This window comes from Salmo trutta, chromosome 31 (assembly GCF_901001165.1).
Source record: "Salmo trutta chromosome 31, fSalTru1.1, whole genome shotgun sequence".
In the NCBI taxonomy this organism is placed as follows: domain Eukaryota; kingdom Metazoa; phylum Chordata; class Actinopteri; order Salmoniformes; family Salmonidae; genus Salmo; species Salmo trutta.
Window position 1 is genome coordinate 24,992,593 of NC_042987.1, and position 18,444 is coordinate 25,011,036.

Here is an 18,444-nt window from a genome sequence, read left to right on the forward strand (position 1 = left end):
AAGGGGGTGTTTAAAAACAAAAATTGGGTAAGGGACCCGGAAGTAGGCGTAACTTCCTTCGGTGGCTCGGATGAAATGGCCAGTCAGTTAGCTGCTATCTGTTTGACAGTGGGTAGCTGCATAGACTCAAAAGAAGGGAAGCTAGACGTGAACAAGAACCTCAGTAAATATTTTTTTCTCGTAGATAATGGTAAAGGGGTTTATCGCAGAATAAATATCAGAGCGACTTGGAACAAATATCTGGATTTCTAGTATTGTGAGTATATATGTATTCCTTTTTATTTTCTTGTAACGTTATGTGCACGGTTCTCTGCTAGCGAGTTCGCTAGCTCGGTACGTCAATTCAGTTAACTAGTTAGCGTCGTAGTAGGTCGCACCTTACCTATTTTTTTATTTATTTTTGTCAATTTGGGTGTACATTTTGTGCAAAATAACTAGCTAGATAGTAGACAGTCCTCGTTCTGTCACCTCAGTAATATCAATGAAAATTTGTCAGATGGGTAGCATGAGTTATTTCGCGTCATAACTAGCTAGTTAGGTAGTTTGACAGCTAGCTAGTTTGGTTAACTAACTACGTTCTTACTAGGGGGATCAGGCAGGGGGGCTTGACAGGGATTGGTTTTTAGGTTACTCTTCAACAGTAATTGTTAACTTGCAGTAACGTTTGTTAGTATGTATTGTGTCACATTCTTTGAACGTTTTCAGTCCTGACATCAGTCCTTCACACACCCCTTCAAGGGCAACATGATTCCAATATTGACACGCGGACATCACCTAGTTGTTATCAGTCATCATATGAAGTTAATCTAACGTTTTAGCTACTCCATTTATTTTATTATGACTCCATTAACTGTCAGACATGCTCAAGAGTCCTCAAGATGTCCTCTTTAAATCAATGACGATGCCCCTAGGAGCTGTAAAGATATGAATGAGAATATGAGAAATACTGTTTGCATGTGGGGTATGTGTACCTGAACACCTCCAAAGGCAACAGTATATAGCACAATCTTTGGCCATACTGACTAAGGAAGACACTCTTAGTATGGATAGGGCCTTGTGTAAAGACCTCTGGAATATCTCCAAACTAATATAGCAAATCATTTTAACCATGTACTCTGCTTCCTCCTTTACAGTTTCACATAGAAAGGTTGGGAGTCTATGAGGAGGGATGCCTGTCGAAAGTGGAAGCAGTGCAGCCTCTCGCCAGGCCAAGCAGAAGCGCAAGTCCCACAGCCTGTCCATCCGCCGGACCAACAGCACAGAGCAGGAGCGCACAGGTTTACAGAGGGAGATGTTGGAGGGACAGGTGAGGACTGGGCTGGGGGGGAGCATGAGAACAATACACAGATTAGCAGAGTTTTAATTTGCTTTTGTCCCGCTGAATGTTGTCAACATGAACACAAACCAGGATATCCTTGTCAGATTGCAAAATTGTATAGAATAGAATGATGCAATCCATATGTCTGTGGAAGTTGTGTTCTTATCTTGGGTGCACTAATGGCCCTGTCGTTTGAACCAATAGGTTCACTAGTCTAAAGTAGGCCTAATCCCTTTACACTGTGAACCATCAGTTTAGAGAACATGAAATGCGGTTGTGCTGTTTAACCATCAGAATCAATGTGTGCTCTTCTGTCCCTGATGATGCAAGTGGACTCAAGCTAATTTATTTCAACATCACTTAGTTAAGTCAATTATATGATATAAAGTGTATGGATGCAGTTATAAGAACAGAACATGTTCAGTTGAATGATACATTAGACTACATGAGATAAACCGCCAAAATATACTTTCCCCTATCATAAAATATAAATTAGCCTAACATTGATTTAGTAAACAGTTGTAATCCAAGTAGTAAGATAATGTAGCTATTTTTGTGGAATTATTTATTCAATTATCTTAGTTCTATGTTAGCTATTATAAGCTGTCTGGTTCGAGCTCTGAATGCTGATTGGCTGACAGCTGTCATACCACAGGTATGACAAAACATACAATTTTGCTGCTCTAATTTCGTTGGTAACCAGTTTATAATAGCAAAAAGGCACCTCGGGGGTTTGTGGTATATGGCCAATATACCACGGCTTAGGGCTGTATCCAGGCACTCCGCTTTGCGCTTAAGAACAGCCCTTAGCCGGGGTATATTGGCCATATACCACACCCCCTTGGGCTTTATTGCTTAATTGTCTTCAGGCTTTCTACACTCCAACACTGAACAAACAGATTAAGATACATTCTAAGTCTGATCATTTAGGGCATGCCCAGAAGATAATTAAGGGGATCAACTGTAAAATGCCACTTGCCTTTTTCAGTATGCCTTTTTCATAGTAGTGTATGTTTTCAGCTATTTTCTGCATATTATTGTGGTAGCATGTAGTATTACTTCAGAGGAATAATTCATCTTTCTCTTAAATTATTCAGGACATGAGGCAAACCACTTAATCCAACTTTTGTTTTTACTCTGGCTACTTTGATTAGTCTTACTCTGGTGATAATCTGCGTCACTATTTGAAACCTGAGGTAAGTTAGGTGTTCAGAAACACTGCAGCTGTGCCAGAATGTAGAGTACCTGCCTCTCGAGTGGCGCAGTGGTCTAAGGCACTGCATCGCAGTGCTAGCTGTGCCACTAGAGATTTTGGGTTCAAGTCCAGGCTCTGTCGCAGCCGGCCGCGACCGGGAGACCCATGGGGCGGCGCACAATTGGCCCAGCGTCGTCTGGGTTAGGGGAGGGTTTGGCCGGCAGGGATGTCCTTGTCCCATCGCGCACTAGCGACTCCTGTGGCGGGCCGGGCGCGGTGCACTCTTAACATGGTCGCCAGGTGTACGGTATTTCTTCCGACACATTGGTGCGGCTGGCTTCCGGGTTAAGTGGGCATTGTGTCAAGAAGCGGCTTGGCAGGATTGCAACTCCCGTACGGCCTCTCCCGAGTCCGTACGGGAGTTGCAGCGATGAGACAAGACAGTAACTACCAATTGGATACCACGAAGTTGGGGAGAAAAAGGGGTAAAAAAAAAAAGAATGTAGAGTACCTTCTCAATAGCATACTAAATAGTTTAGGTGTAATGTAGTGTTCTCTCTCCCTAGGTTCATTCACACACTATGCATTTCCTTTCCCCTTGCCAAAACGTTCAGTTCTATTAAAGGGATTTTGGCAGTAAGGCTCTTTAACTACTTCCTCGGAGTCCGATGAACTCGAATATACCACTTTTATGTCTGCGTGCAGTTTGCGCTAGCGTAATGACAGTCTATGGGTATCTACGCTAACGCTAGTTAGCAATGGTTCGCAAAACTACCTCTAACTTCTTTCACACAGAGACATAAAAATGGTGTCCGCAAGTTCATCTGACTCTGCGGAAAAATCCCGAAGTATCCCTTTAAATCTACAGCAAGCTTGATTCAACATGTTCTGTGCTCCTATCCAGAAAATCTGTTTTCAGTATTGCAAATCTCTCCATTGCTACTAGCCGAATGACATGCTAGCTGTTAGACTTCCAATCAATCCCATAGACTTCCAATCATTGAGCCAATTACTATCCATTTAAAAGCTTGTCTGTGTGTGTGTATATATATATATATATATTATTTAGCATAATATTCCTGCAAGACGACACTGAAAAGTTTATCATTTAATAGTGCTAAGGGGACATAAAAATGGTGTCCGCAAGTTCATCTGACTCTGCGGAAAAATCCCGAAGTATCCCTTTAAATCTACAGCAAGCTTGATTCAACATGTTCTGTGCTCCTATCCAGAAAATCTGTTTTCAGTATTGCAAATCTCTCCATTGCTACTAGCCGAATGACATGCTAGCTGTTAGACTTCCAATCAATCCCATAGACTTCCAATCATTGAGCCAATTACTATCCATTTAAAAGCTTGTCTGTGTGTGTGTATATATATATATATTATTTAGCATAATATTCCTGCAAGACGACACTGAAAAGTTTATCATTTAATAGTGCTGTGTGTGTGTATATTGGGGAGAAATATTTTCCTATTATACCACTGGGGCCCATATTTTCCTATTATACCACTGGGGCCCACACATTTTGAATTTGAAGTCTTGCTCTCATTATAAACCAAAGGGTGAATTATTCTGTTATTTCTTTCTTATTTTACCAAAAAATGAATATTATCAATTTCTCCCCCATTTATGCATCTGCAGGATTCCAAATTGCCATTGTCTTTGAGAAGCAATCTTCTGGACCTGTTTGGCCAGATTGAGAGGGAGTTTGAAAACCTCTACATTGAAAACATTGAGTGTAAGTATAGCACACGAATTGGTGCATAACATTTCTATAGCTTTTTATGCGTGGTCATCATTGGAATGGATGTCACTTAGTAGGAATTCACCCTGTGTACACCACTAACCATATGTGAAAATGTGTTGATTGATATGTTTGATAATCCCATTTCTATTCATTTGCAGTGCGTAGAGAGATTGAAACACTGAACGATCGTTTGACAGCTGAAGGGCAAACCATCGATGGGGGAGATTTGACAAAGGGGGCACTTAAAACAAAAGGTTTATAGACAGTAGAATTTCCTTTGACATTAGAAAGTTTAGCATTATTTCTGTTCAACACATGTTAATACTGCTGTGAAGGGCCTTAATGCCAAAATAAGAAAATTAGATAGGGATCCACAATATTTTGATTAGAGACTTCTGACTTCTTATTCTGTTCCATAATGTGCTCTCTCTTTACTCACAGCAAGTCATAGCACAAGTCAACTTTCACAAAAACTGAAGACCACTTATAAGGCATCTACAAGCAAGGTAAAATGTCTTATCTTTCTCTCTGACTTGCATGACGTTTAAAAGAAAATGATTAATATTGTTGAGTACCTACAACTAGTGCTGAGCGATTTAACTGAAATGTCGGTTATTTTTGGGGTTTTAAAACAACTCATTGACTCAAGTCAGTGAAATTTATTTGAAATCGATTTCTTTCAGTTTTTGCTGAGTGATGAAGTAGGGAAATGTAGTTTGCAACAGGCCAATATTCTACATAGTTTAGCTCAGAAAATATGGTAATTAACTGCAATGCCCATAATCCATTGCACGCCTACTTGTCCGGCCTGTGTTTCTTTTACGCCGTTAGGTTAGAGTGGGGCAGACATGGAGAGAGAAGGGACAGAATGTGTGATCCTGAGGGATAGAATGCAGTTGCTTTGTGAGGTATGTCTAAATACATGATTTAAGTGATTCTTAGTTGGTACTCAGCAGTTATAAAAGTAAGCCTTATTTACTTTGAAGAACTACTAAAATAGTGATTTTGTCAGACAGTATAGGCAGCTCTATAGCGATGATTACTTGGAAGAAATGAATACTGTCATCAAATGTAATATACACAACAACTTAAATATTTTATTAAAGATAAGTAATGGAAATAAATGATGGTTGTTGGCAGTCACTACCATCATGAGACTTTATTCTGTTACAACATTCAACCCACATAATATATAGTACATTTAATGTTTAAAAAAAATGATCGAAATCAAAAACCGAGATTCTTTAAAAAAATTATCGATCCTGAAACCAAACACTAATCGCTCAGCACTACTTACAATCTAGTTGTTCTCTATTACAATAATTATTTTGGCAAAGGGGTGACTTAGAGGGGACAAAGCCCACTGTTCTATTGAAACACAATCTTAGATGAAAATTCTATTTATTTGAGTAAATGGATATAAGGATATATTTAAAATACAATCGCTTTAGGTTTGTACTGTATGTGAAGTTTTCATTGAACAGTAGATATGAAAGTGGTGATATTGTCAATTTATTTATATTTTTTACCTGTGCCATAGCGCTCACATTCTTTCCATGGCAAAGTAGGTGATGGACCTCTTCTCACCTTTACTGTGGGAAACATTGTGGAGGTGTGGGGTAGAGACTCATGGGTAACAGGTTCTTCATGTCCCCCGTGTCCCCCCACCGCTATGCATGAGCAGCGCAGCCATGGAGGTGATGCACCATCTCTAAGACACTTGGTGATTGAAATGTATGACTTGTTGTTTTCTAGACTAATTTCAGTGAGACATATTAAAGACACTAATTGATATCTCACTAACCAAAGCTTTCTAAGCAATTAAGGCTACGCATTTTGTTTTTTGTTTGTTTCTGCATTCACTAGAATGCATTTCCATTGGATTTCCAAGCTGTCAAGCACTTAGGCCGAAAGGTTGTCATGATCTCTGTGAAATGTCTTGAGCTTCAATGTCTTAAAGGGATACTCTGAGATTCTGACATTTTTATGTCTTTGCGTGCAGTATGAAGTAAGTTGAGGTAGATTCGCGAGCCAGTGCTAACTAGCATTAGCGCAATGACTTGAAGTCTACAGATACAGTAGCATGCGCTAGCGTACCTGTAGACTTCCTGTAGCATTGCCAGAATCTCGCAGTATCCCTTTAATGACTAATGGTTTTAGGTGATAGGGCATTTGTGGGCCTTTTTTTGTTTCCCAGTCAGTGCAATGACCGATGATATTGTGCTCTTTCTATCATTTACATTTTAGTCATTTAGGTGAAAAAACCTACCACAGTTACTGAAATTAGACTCTTCTTTGAAGTAGCCGCTATCATGGCAACAGTGTGATGGTATGTTAGGAACAGCTTGGTTTTACCTCGTTGAGCATCAGCCTGTTGATTTTCAGTTGCAGCCAGTCACACAATCTCATTACCAGAAAGAACTAGCCTATTCCTCTATAGCTCAGTTGATAGAGCATGGTGCTTACAACACCAGGATAGTGGCTTCGATTCCTGGAACCACCTGTACATAAAATGTATACACGCTTAACTGTAAGTCCCTTTGGATAAAAGTGTTTGCTAAATGGCTATTATTATTATTATTATTATTATTCACAAACAATAAGTTAGGCTGATGGCTTGCTCTGTTCAATGTATGCTATTAAACCGTGCATTCATTGCATTCAATGTTAAAACATTTATGATCTATATGTCATTTTCAGAAATGCTTATTGGAAGGCCTCAAGCAAACACTAATCCTTTCTTGAAGTGCTGATGATTACTGATGTAAAACAAGCAACAATTTGATATGCTCATTGCAGACCATTCACTGTCTGAATAGGCTATAGCCCATAAACTGGGTCAGGGAGCCATAGATATTTGGCCAGTTTCTACCTGCGGATATAACGATGCTTTGCAGAATCTAACACACTGCCTATTGCCTAATGGTTAAATATAGCATGTTACGCCAGTGTTACGTCTAAATTGGTTCTGCAATCCTTAACAGCTCTTTGAGTATAAACTGAACTGCTATCTTTCCTATGGCATCCATTCACGACTGACTGTTAATAGCGTTTCATTTAGTTTATGCACACCTTTAAAATGCTATTTCATAGGAACTGTGTATTAAATCAGACCTGGGAACATTTAGAATGTCTATATGTATGTTAGTCCTGAAATGTTTTTTTCTCAACTGATTTGATATTCATTTATTTTGTATTACACTGTCACATGTATCTCGCACCAAAGCCTCAGGGGGCGTCCCAAATGGCTCTGGTCAAATGTAGTGCATTATTTAGGAAATAGGGTGCTATTTGAGAGAGACCCTCAGCTACTGTATCTGCAGATGTTTTATCTGTGCAGCCAAGAGAGACCCAGAGCTGCTGCTGCTATGTGTGGATAGGCTGCTCTGCTGCTGGCTTGTTCTGTGCTTACAAACAACCCCTGGTTTAACAATCGCTGAAAACCAACTGCAACTTAACAAATCAAAGTTTTGGGTAACATTTTGGTCTTCGATCGTACCATTATGCTGTTACTAGGCCTATATGTTTACTATAAGGTCACATAGGGTTGAATTTACACTTTAATTTCCATAGTTTTCTCAACGATGATTTTATGTTTTTTGTATGTGGTTGCAATATTCTGGTTTTCCAGAAATCTGTTTTGAGGATTTTGGATTTCTTGGTTATTCCCTGTTGATTCTGGGAATCTTTCAACTGGGATTTCTGGGACACCTGGGAATTTTTGGAAAGTTACTAGTGTTTTGCAGCCCTGTTTATGTATGTTGTTGAATTATTTTGGTGCGATAACTGACCTGCTACTTTATGCCCTCATGCTTTTACAGTGGGAACTTATTTAGTGGTTTGTTTCAAACACCTGCCACTCTGAAGTCCAACTTGTTTTATTTCCATTTTAGATGTAAACATGGATACTGACTGATGATTTTACCTTATATTGCTTAATATGTTCTTTATCCCCTCTTATTTCTTTCACAGCTTTGCATTTAAAATTAGTTTTGATTAATGCTGCATTTTGATTGTGTCCCCAACATGGTACTGAGGTGATGTGAATAAATAAATAATGATGATTGTGTCCCAAATGGCACCCTATTCGCTAATATAGTGCACTATTTTTGATCAGAGCCCTAAAGAAGTGTGCTATATAGGGAATATGGTGCCATTTTGGACATAGCCTAAAGCAACCTAAACTTCTTAGCCATCGCAGAGGTATCATGCTAACTGTTTGGAATCCTAATGACCCTGTGACCCCCACCCACCCAGTGCTGCTGTCCCTCCCTGCTTCCATTTATGCTTCCTCTTCATTCACCTGTGTGTTAACACCATCTCCTGTTTGCTGCCCTTCAGATCGTTTCCAGTTTTAAAGCCACCACGTCCAGAGCCGTGTGCCAGCTGGTCAAGGAGTATGTAGGTCACAGGGATGGCATATGGGACCTGAGTGTCACCAGGACACAGCCCGTGGTGCTGGGCACAGCTTCGGCAGGTAGCTCGCTACAGTACATCCCAATGCCATTGTGGCAGGGTTGCAAAATTCCAGTTAATTTCCCCAAATTCCCTGGTTTTATAGAAATCCCCGATGTAAGGTTCCTGGAATCAGGAGGAAATAAGTAGGAGAAACATAAACCTCCCACCAGCATTTCTGGAAATTCTGTCAAGTTTTTGCAAGCTAGAATTTTGTAAGCCTAGCTAGCTACAGTGCTTCCCAATGTCTTGGCTGCTGGCCTTATTGTCCTCCTGGCCCAAGACTAACAATCATGTTAGTGAGTCACAGTAATGTTCAGCCTAATAGCGCTTTAAAATTCACTGCAGACTTTGGTTTAATATTCAATCCATTTAACTGTCAACATGTGTGTGTTAAGGTTGTGATAAAGCGATCATAAGGTCTAGTAATGATTGCCTTCAGACCGGAGAGCGTATTGTGCTTTTAATACGCTAAGAGGGGGCAAATGTAATTTGGCAATGGTTACAGTATGATGGTAGTGCTAGCTGAATTAATCATGATCTGTATCCCAAATGGCATGCTATTCCCTATTTAGTTCAATACTTTTGACCAGGGCCCATAGTGGTACTGGTCAAAAGTAGTGCTTTATATTGGAAATAGGGTGCCATTTGAGACTCTCAAAGGATTACAGTATGAAGCTAGCGTGGCCTAAATGACGCCTACTGTTCTAAGCCACTGTGTGTACACCACGTGTCTGTCCACAGATCACAGTGCCATGCTATGGAGCATCGAGACCGGGAAGTGCCTCCTGAAGTATGTGGGTCATGCAGGATCAGGTAAAATACTGTTTTTATTTGATCCATGCTATGTGTAGTCATGAAGAAAGCGACTGGTCTAAATGATTCAGAAAGCATCCCAAATGGCACCCTATTTAGAATCCCAAATGGCACCCAATTCCCTATATAGTGCAATACCTTTGACCAGAGCACTATGGGGCCCTGGTAAAAAGTAGTGTACTACAAATTAAGAAATCATTTGACTAAACTAAATAAAAATAAAAATTAACTATACTTTGAAACAAAGATGAATGATGGTAAAAAAAAAGCTTTGGTGCACCTTAAATAAAATCTTTTGGGGAAAAAAGCCAACTCGGCTCCATCATTCATTGAATCAGATGGCTCATTCATCACAAAACCCACTGATATTGCCAACTACTTTAATTACTTTTTAATTGGCAAGAAAAGCAAATTCACGGATTATATGCCAGCAACAAATGCTGACACTACACATCCAAGTATATCTGACCAAATTATGAAAGACAAGAATTGTAATTTTGAATTCTGTAAAGTCAGTGTGGAAGAGGTGAATTTTTTTGTTGTCTATCAACAATGACAAGCCACCGGGGTCTGACAATCTGGATGTAAATTTACTGAGGATAATAGCGGACGATATTGCCACTCCTATTTGCCACATCTTCAATTTAAGCCTACTAGAAAGTGTGTGCCCTCAGGCCTGGAGGGAAGCTAAAGTCATTCCGCTACCCAAGAATAGTAAAGCCCCCTTTACTGGCTCAAATAGACGACCAATCAGCCTGTTACCAACACTTAGTAAACTTCTGGAAAAAATGGTGTTTGACCAGATACAATACTATTTCACAGTAAACAAATTGACAACAGACTCTCAGCACACTTAAAGTGAAGGACACTCAACAAGCACAGCACTTACACAAATGACTGATGATTGGCTGAGAGAAATTGATGATAAAATGTCAGGGCTGTCTTGTTAGACTTCAGTGCAGCTTTTGACATTATTGATCATAGTCTGCTGCTGGAAACATGTATGTGTTATAGCTTTATACCCCCAGCTATAATGTGGATAAAGAGTTACTTGTCTAACAGAACACAGAGGGTGCTTTTTAATGAAAGCCTCTCAAACATAATCCAGGTAGAAACAGGAATTCCCCAGGGTAGCTGTTTAGGCCCCTTGCTTTTTTAAATCTTTACTAACGACATGCCACTGGCTTTGAGTAAGGCCAGTGTGTCTATGTATGATGATGACTCAAATAAAATGAAGCTGTATTTGTCACATGCGCCGAATACAAGTGTAGACCTTACTGTGAAATGCTTACTTACAAGCCCTTTACCAACAGTGCCCTTAACCAACACTATACACATCACATCCTACAGCGACTCAAATGACTGCAACACTTAACAAAGAGCTGCAGTTAGTTTCGGAATGGGTAGCAAGGAATAAGCTAGTCCTAAATATTTCCAAAGCTAAAAGAATTGTATTTGGGACAAATCATTCACTAAACCTCAACTGTGTCTCGTAATGAATAATGTGGAAATTGAGCCAGTTGATGTGACTAAACTGCTTGGAGTAACCCTGGATTGTAAACTGTCATGGTCAAAACATATTGATACAACAGTAGCTAAGATGGGGAGAAGTCTAGCCATAATAAAGCGCTGCTCTGCCTTAACAACACTATCAACAAGGCAGGTCCTACAGGCCCTAGTTTTGTCGCACCTAGACTAGTGTTCAGTCGTGTGGTCAGGTGCCTCAAAGAGGGACTTGGGAAAATTGCAGTTGGCTCAGAACAGGGCAGCACGGCTGGCTCTTAAAAGTTCACGCAAAGTTCCACATAGAGCCGTGACTACATGGAACTCTATTCCACATCAGGTAACTGATGCAAGCAGTAGAATTAGATTTTAAAAACAGGTAAAAATACACCTTCTGGAACAACAGGGATATGTAATGTGGTTGCTTTGGTGTGTTTGGACCCCATCCCTAATAAATACAAATACTGAATAGGGTGCAATTTGGGATGGGCCCAAAGTTTTATTGTGGAGGCTATTCATTAATAACTATATGAACAAATACCTCCTATGTTTTCTCTTTCCAGTTAACTCTATCAAGTTCCATCCCACAGAACAGATGGCTCTTACAGGTAAGGACCTTTTGCTCAATGTCCACAATTGTCAGAAAAACACATTTTAGGCCATTGTATGTTCAGATGTCTATTGGTTTGGAGGTGTTTGAGGCCTCTTTCTGCTCTGTCCACAGCGTCTGGTGACCAGACAGCCCATATCTGGAGGTACATGGTGCAGCTGCCCACCCCACAGCCTGTAGCCGACATCAGTGTAAGCTTCTCAAAACCATATCTCTTATAACCCACTGCATCTACAGATGTCTAGTCCTAAATGCTGATCTCTGTGTGTCTGTGTGTATGTCTCCGATTCCACAGCAGACGCCCTGTGACGACGACATAGACTTCTCAGATAAGGACGAGGCTGATGGGGACGGTGAGGGCCCTAACGAGTGTCCCTCCATCCGCATGGCTTCCACTACCCTCAGGAGCCACCAGGGGGTTGTCATCGCTGCAGACTGGCTGGTGGGGGGCAAGCAGGTGGTTACCGCCTCCTGGGACCGGGCTGCCAACCTGTACGATGTGGAGACCTCTGAGCTTGTCCACTCACTCACTGGTACGAACCAGCCGTTCCCTTAGGGACAGTTTTTGGGACGCAGATTAAGCCTAGTTCTGGACTTAAAAGTAAGTGCATTGGAGAATATCTATTGAAAATGCTCTTTAGTCCAGGAATAGGTTTAACGTGTCTATGGATAACCACCCCTTAATGTGTGGTTTAAGTGTCTGTAGAGTAATCATTAGATGTAGGTTGTTTTCTGGCGTTGTATGTCTGCCATTGAGCCTCTGATCACTTTTCAATCATAATCAATGTACCCTTAAGAGGACTCTGCAACAGTTTTTTGCTCTGCCGTATGTCTCTACCTCACCTCTGTGTGTGTGCGCGTGCAGGCCACGACCAGGAGCTGACCCATTGCTGCACCCACCCCACCCAGCGTCTGGTGGTCACCTCATCCAGAGACACCACCTTCCGTCTGTGGGACTTCAGAGACCCCTCCATCCACTCTGTCAACGTGTTCCAGGGACACACCGAGTGAGTTGCACACACACACCACCTTCCGCCTGTGGGACCTCCAGAGACCCCTCATCCACTCTTTCAGTCTATCAGTAGCACCCCTACAAAATTCATGCAGAAAGCATATCGCCACCCATATGAATGACATTAATTAGACATTAATTTGCAGTCATTATCAATGTGTCTGTTTAGATTACAGGGGGTTGATTTGGTCTGCCAACAGTAGCGGATGAGGGCACAGCTAATCAGCCATTAGTATCCAGAACAAATGATACCGTGATACATGAGTCAGTCAAGTGGATGAAGTAGCTGGTGACCTTCAGGCCTCAAATATTCCCACCAAGACAACATCTGTTTGTTGTAGTAAATATCTAGGAATTCCTCTCATACTGCAAATCTACTGTATCTAGGGTTGCAAAGCTACTGGAAATGTACCAAAGTTACTGGATTCTTCTGTAATTTAGTAATTAACAGGTAATCGATGGCAATCTATGGCAACTTTAGTAATCTGTATCCATATTGTTCATGAGTTTCTAGAAGATTGACCATATGGTTCAAGAGGAAATATCCTAATTAATGGAAAAAGCATCTAATCAACAATGGCATTATTTTCAATTAACTCTGCAACTCTTCCAACTATCGACTTTTCATCATAACTGCCTCCAGTTTGGCGCCAAAACATTGACAACAAATACATACTGACGTAGTAAAATAAATAAAAAATAAAGATATTTCATTCTGAAACCCTTGCCTATATATAACCCTTGCCTAGTTAAATAACAAATATTAAACACAATGATATTCACTAAGTTGGTTTATATTTAGGATAATGTTTTACAGCTTTGTCATTCTATTTTTGTTAATCATCTTATTTAATTATTTCATATATTTAAATGTGATAAGGCCACACAAAGGGTCAGATATAATTAAACACCTGTGATAATCTGAATTACCCAAAAGGGCCACTAGATGTCTTGTTGTAAATTACATAGTCCTTGAAAGTTACCAAAATTCTGTTAGTTTATTGGTAAACTTAGAAAGTTTCCGCTAATATACCCTCCCTTTGCAACCCTAGCTAACTGTAATACTATTAAGTGTCAACATTTCCTAGGATATTAGTTGTCAGGGTTCCCTCACTAGGACAACATCAGTGTGTGGTTGATTCAGTCAACTTCAATCTCATTCATTTCATAAAGCCCTTTTAACATCAACAGTTCTCACTAAGTGCTTTCCAGTAATCTGGCCTAAGCCCCAAAGAGCAAGGAAAGACTGTGAATGACTGTTTTGAATGACTCTCTTCCGCCATGTCATGCGTCTCCAGCACGGTGACATCAGCAGTGTTCACTGTGGGGGACAATGTGGTGTCTGGGAGTGACGATCGCACCGTCAAGGTCTGGGACCTCAAGAACATGAGGTCACCCATAGCAACCATCCGCACAGACTCTGCAGTCAATAGGTGAGAGCGAGGACTTTGAAATTGAGATAGTAGGCAAGTATTGGTTTGAACCTGTCAAGACTGGTATTTAAGAATTGATATTATATTTTTTAACCCCTTTCAGGATGAGCATGTCGGTGAGCCAAATAACCTAAATATGTTACTGGGAATTTTGTTTTTAGAAGGTTCAATAAAAATAAGTCAGGATCATATTCATTAGTTTACAACGTAGCAAAATCTTTTGCACTGTAACCAAAAATGTTGACAAAAAAAACAAGCAGATTTTATTGGACAAATTCAGAAAGGTCCCTCCATGTTTCGACCAGTTTACTTCCTGGTGAATAAGACCCTGAAGCGTATACTACAAAGTAGGATCAAGTAGTTAGCCAGCTAACTTTAAAAAAACAAATTTTTTACTTGAAATGGGTTTGGTCTAATTGACTCAACAACCCAAAACATACACTGAGCGTACAAAACATTAGGAACAACTGCTCTTTCCATGACAGACTGACCAGGTGAATCCAGGTGAAAGCTATGATCCCTTATTGATGTCACTTGTTAAATCCACTTCATTGTAGATTAGTTTGTTTTACTCAGTGCTATAGCACACTCCGCCAACCCTGAATGTCCTTTCTGTGTCTGAATCCTGGCTTAGGAAGGCCACCAAAAGGTCTGAGATTTCCATCCCCAACTACATCATTCTCCGTCAAGATGGAACTGCCAAAGCGGGAGGAGTTGCAATCTACTGCAGAGATAGCTTGCAAAGTTCTGTCATACTTTCCAGGTCTATGCCCAAACAGTTCGAGCTTCTAATTTAAAAATAAATCTCTCCAGAAATAAGTCACTGTTGCCACCTGTTATAGACCCCCCTCAGCTCCCAGCTGTGCACTGGACACCATATGTGTATTGACTGCCCCTCATCTATCTTCAGAGTACGTTCTTTTAGGTGACCTAAACTGGGATATGCTTAACACCTCGGCAGTCCTGCAATCTAAGATAGATGCCCTCAATCTCACACAAATTGAAGCCTAACTTTTTACTGTACTTTGAACTACTTCTTACAGGATAAGCGTGTCGGTGAGTCAAAGAATCATTGCTCTTCCTCACGACAATCGACAAGTTCGGCTGTTTGACATGTCAGGAGTACGGCTGGCTCGACTCCCACACAGCAACAGACAGGTAACCAGCACCGACACACAAAGGCAGCAAATACATACTATTTTTCATCTAGTATATTTCCAGTGTAATCTGCATCTGTAGTGGTTTTACTGATCTATAGATTGGCCTGGATATTTATATCATAGCACATAATAAGTCAGCATCATATTCATTAGTTTACAACGTAGCAATATCTTTTGCACTGTAACCAAAAATGTTGACAAAAAAAACAAGCAGATTTTATTGGACAAATTCAGAAAGGTCCCTCCATGTTTCGACCAGTTTACTTCCTGGTGAATAAGACCCTGAAGCGTATACTACAAAGTAGGATCAAGTAGTTAGCCAGCTAACTTTAAAAAAACACATTTTTTACTTGAAATGGGTTTGGTCTAATTGACTCAACAACCCAAAACATACACTGAGTGTACAAAACATTAGGAACAACTGCTTTTTCCATGACAGACTGACCAGGTGAATCCAGGTGAAAGCTATGATCCCTTATTGATGTCACTTGTTAAATCCACTTCAGTGTAGATGAAGGGGAGGAGACAGGTTAAAGACTGATTTTTAAGCCTTAAGACATGGATTGTGTATGTGTGCCATTGAGGGTGAATGGGCAAGACAAAATATTTAACTGCTTTTGAACGGAGTATGGTAGTAAGTGCCAGGTACACTGGTTTGAGTGTGTCAAGAACTGCAACGCTGCTGGGTTTTACACACTCAACATTTCCCCGTGTGTATCAAGAATGGTCCACCACCCAAAGGACATCCAGCCAACGTGACACAACTGTGGGAAGAATTGGAGTCCGCATGGGCCAGCATCCCTGTGGAACGCTTTCGACACCTTGTAGAGTCCATGCTCCAACGAATTGAGGCTGAGGCGCCCCCCAAAAAAGGGGTGTGCACCTCAATATTAGGGAGGTGTTCCTAATGTTTTGTACACTGTGTGTATACAGTACCAGTCAAAGGTTTTGACACATCTACTCATTCCAGGGTTTTTCTTTATTTTTACTATTTTCAACATTGTAGAATATAGTGAAGACATCAAAACTTTGAAATAACACATGGAATCATGTATTAACCAAAAAAGTGTTAAACAAATCAAACATTTTATATTTGAGATTCTTCAAAGTAGCCACCCTTTGTCTTGACAGCTTTGCACACTCTTGGCGTTCTCTCAACCAGCTTCATGAGGTTGTCACCTGGAATGCATTTCCATTAACAGGTGTGCCTTGTTAATTTTGTAGAATTTCTTTCCTCCTTAATGCGTTTGAGCCAATCAGTTGTGTTGTGACAAGGTAGGGTTGGTATACAGAAGATATATTTACCTATTTGGTAAAAGACCAAGTCCGTATTATGGCAAGAACAGCTCAAATAAGCAAAGAGAAACGACAGTCATTACTTTAAGACATGAAGGTCAGTCAATCTGGAAAATGTAAAGAACTTTTGCGCAGTCGCAAAAACCATCAAGTGCTATGATGAAACTGGCTCTCATGAGGACCGCCACAGGAAAGGAAGACCCAGTTACCTCTGAAACAGAGGATAAGTTTATTAGAGTTACCAGCCTCAGAAATTGCAGCCCAAATAAATGCTTCAGAGTTCAAGTAACAGACGCATCTCAACATCAACTGTTCAGAGGAGACTGCTTGAATCAGGCCTTCATGGTCGAATTGCTGCAAAGAAACTACTACTAAATGACACCAGTAAGAAGAAGAGACTTGCTTCGGACAAGAAACACGAGCAATGGACATTAGACTGGTGGAAAATCTGTTATTTTGGTCTGAGTCCAAATTTGAGGTAAAACCGCTGTCTTTGTGAGACGCGGAGTAGGTGAACAGATGATCTCCGCATGTGTGGTTCCCACCGTGACGCATGGAGGAGGTGTGATGGTGTGGGGGTGCTTTGTTGGTGACACTGTCTGTGATTTATTTAGAATTCATTTTTGTTTATCTGTCAGCCCCAGTCTCGAACTGAGGCCCTATGTGTAGTTAACTGAGCCTCTCTGCCCATTCATCGCCATTTTACCTGTTGTTATTGTCTTAGCTGATCAGCTGCTGTTGTCTTACCCGTTGTTGTCTTAGATAGCTCTCCCAATCAACACCTATGATTGCTTTATGCCTCGCTTTATGTCTCTCTTAATTGTCAATATGCCTTGTATGTATATTGTTGTTTAGGATAGTTATCATTGTTTTAGTTTACTGCGGAGCCCCTAGTCCCACTCAACATGCCTCAGATACCTCCTTTGTCCCACCTCCCACACATGCGGTGACCTCACCCAGCATAACTAGTACATCCAGAGATGCAACCTCTCTTATCGTCACAAAATGCCTGGGTTTACCTCCACTGTACCCGCACCCCACCATACCCCTGTCTGTACATTATGCCCTGAATCTATTCTACCACACCCAGAAATCTGCTCCTTTTATTCTCTGTCCCCAATGCACTAGACGACCAGTTTTGATGGCCTTTAGCCGTACCTTCATCCTAATCCTCCTCTGTTCCTCGGGTGATGTGGAGGTTAATCCAGGCCCTGCGTGTCCCCAGGCACTCTCATTTGTTTAATTCTGTAACCAAAAAAGCCTTGTTTTCATGCATGTTAACATCAGAAGCCTCCTCCCTAAGTTTGTTTTACTCACAGCTATAGCACAATCCGCCAACCCTGATGTCCTTGCTGTGTCTGAATCCTGGCTTAGGAAGGCCACCAAAAATTCTGAGATTTCCATCCCCAACTACAACATTTTCCATCAAGATAGAACTGCCAAAGCGGGAGGAGTTAGCTTGCAAAGTTCTGTCATACTTTCCAGGTCTATGCCCAAACAGTTCGAGCTTCTAATTTAAAAATGAATCTCTCCAGAAATAAGTCTCTCACTGTTGCCGCCTGTTATAGACCCCCCTCAGCTCCCAGCTGTACCCTGGACACCATATGTGTATTGACTGCCCCTCATCTATCTTCAGAGTACGTTCTTTTAGGTGACCTAAACTGGGATATCCTTAACACCCCGGCAGTCCTGCAATCTAAGATAGATGCCCTCAATCTCACACAAATTATCAAGGAACCCACCAGGTACAACCCTAAATCCGTAAAGATGGGCACCCTCATGGATATTATCCTGACCAACTTGCCCTCCAAATACACCTCTGCTGTTTTCAACCAGGATCTCAGCTATCACTGCCTCATTGCCTGCATCCACTATGGGTCCGCAGTCAAACGACC

At 41.0% G+C, this 18,444-nt stretch overlaps 1 protein-coding gene across 2 annotated transcripts in view; it reads left to right on the forward strand.

Annotated features, from left to right (window-relative positions):
* Nucleotides 1-48: 48 nt before the first annotated feature.
* The window catches only part of LOC115169816 (WD repeat-containing protein 37), a 24,736-nt gene continuing 6,340 nt past the window's right edge, over nucleotides 49-18,444 (forward strand). The window contains exons 1-13 of one of the 2 annotated variants that reach the window (XM_029725805.1): nucleotides 49-256; nucleotides 1,134-1,306; nucleotides 4,159-4,255; nucleotides 4,423-4,518; nucleotides 4,706-4,770; nucleotides 8,606-8,741; nucleotides 9,464-9,535; nucleotides 11,602-11,646; nucleotides 11,763-11,839; nucleotides 11,944-12,181; nucleotides 12,514-12,655; nucleotides 13,959-14,093; nucleotides 15,137-15,251. In XM_029725805.1, coding sequence (XP_029581665.1) covers nucleotides 1,169-1,306; nucleotides 4,159-4,255; nucleotides 4,423-4,518; nucleotides 4,706-4,770; nucleotides 8,606-8,741; nucleotides 9,464-9,535; nucleotides 11,602-11,646; nucleotides 11,763-11,839; nucleotides 11,944-12,181; nucleotides 12,514-12,655; nucleotides 13,959-14,093; nucleotides 15,137-15,251 — 1,356 coding nt within the window. In that variant the 5' untranslated portion in view covers nucleotides 49-256; nucleotides 1,134-1,168. The remainder of the gene's footprint in view (nucleotides 257-1,133; nucleotides 1,307-4,158; nucleotides 4,256-4,422; nucleotides 4,519-4,705; nucleotides 4,771-8,605; nucleotides 8,742-9,463; nucleotides 9,536-11,601; nucleotides 11,647-11,762; nucleotides 11,840-11,943; nucleotides 12,182-12,513; nucleotides 12,656-13,958; nucleotides 14,094-15,136; nucleotides 15,252-18,444) is intronic. The other variant, XM_029725806.1, reaches the window with a different exon arrangement.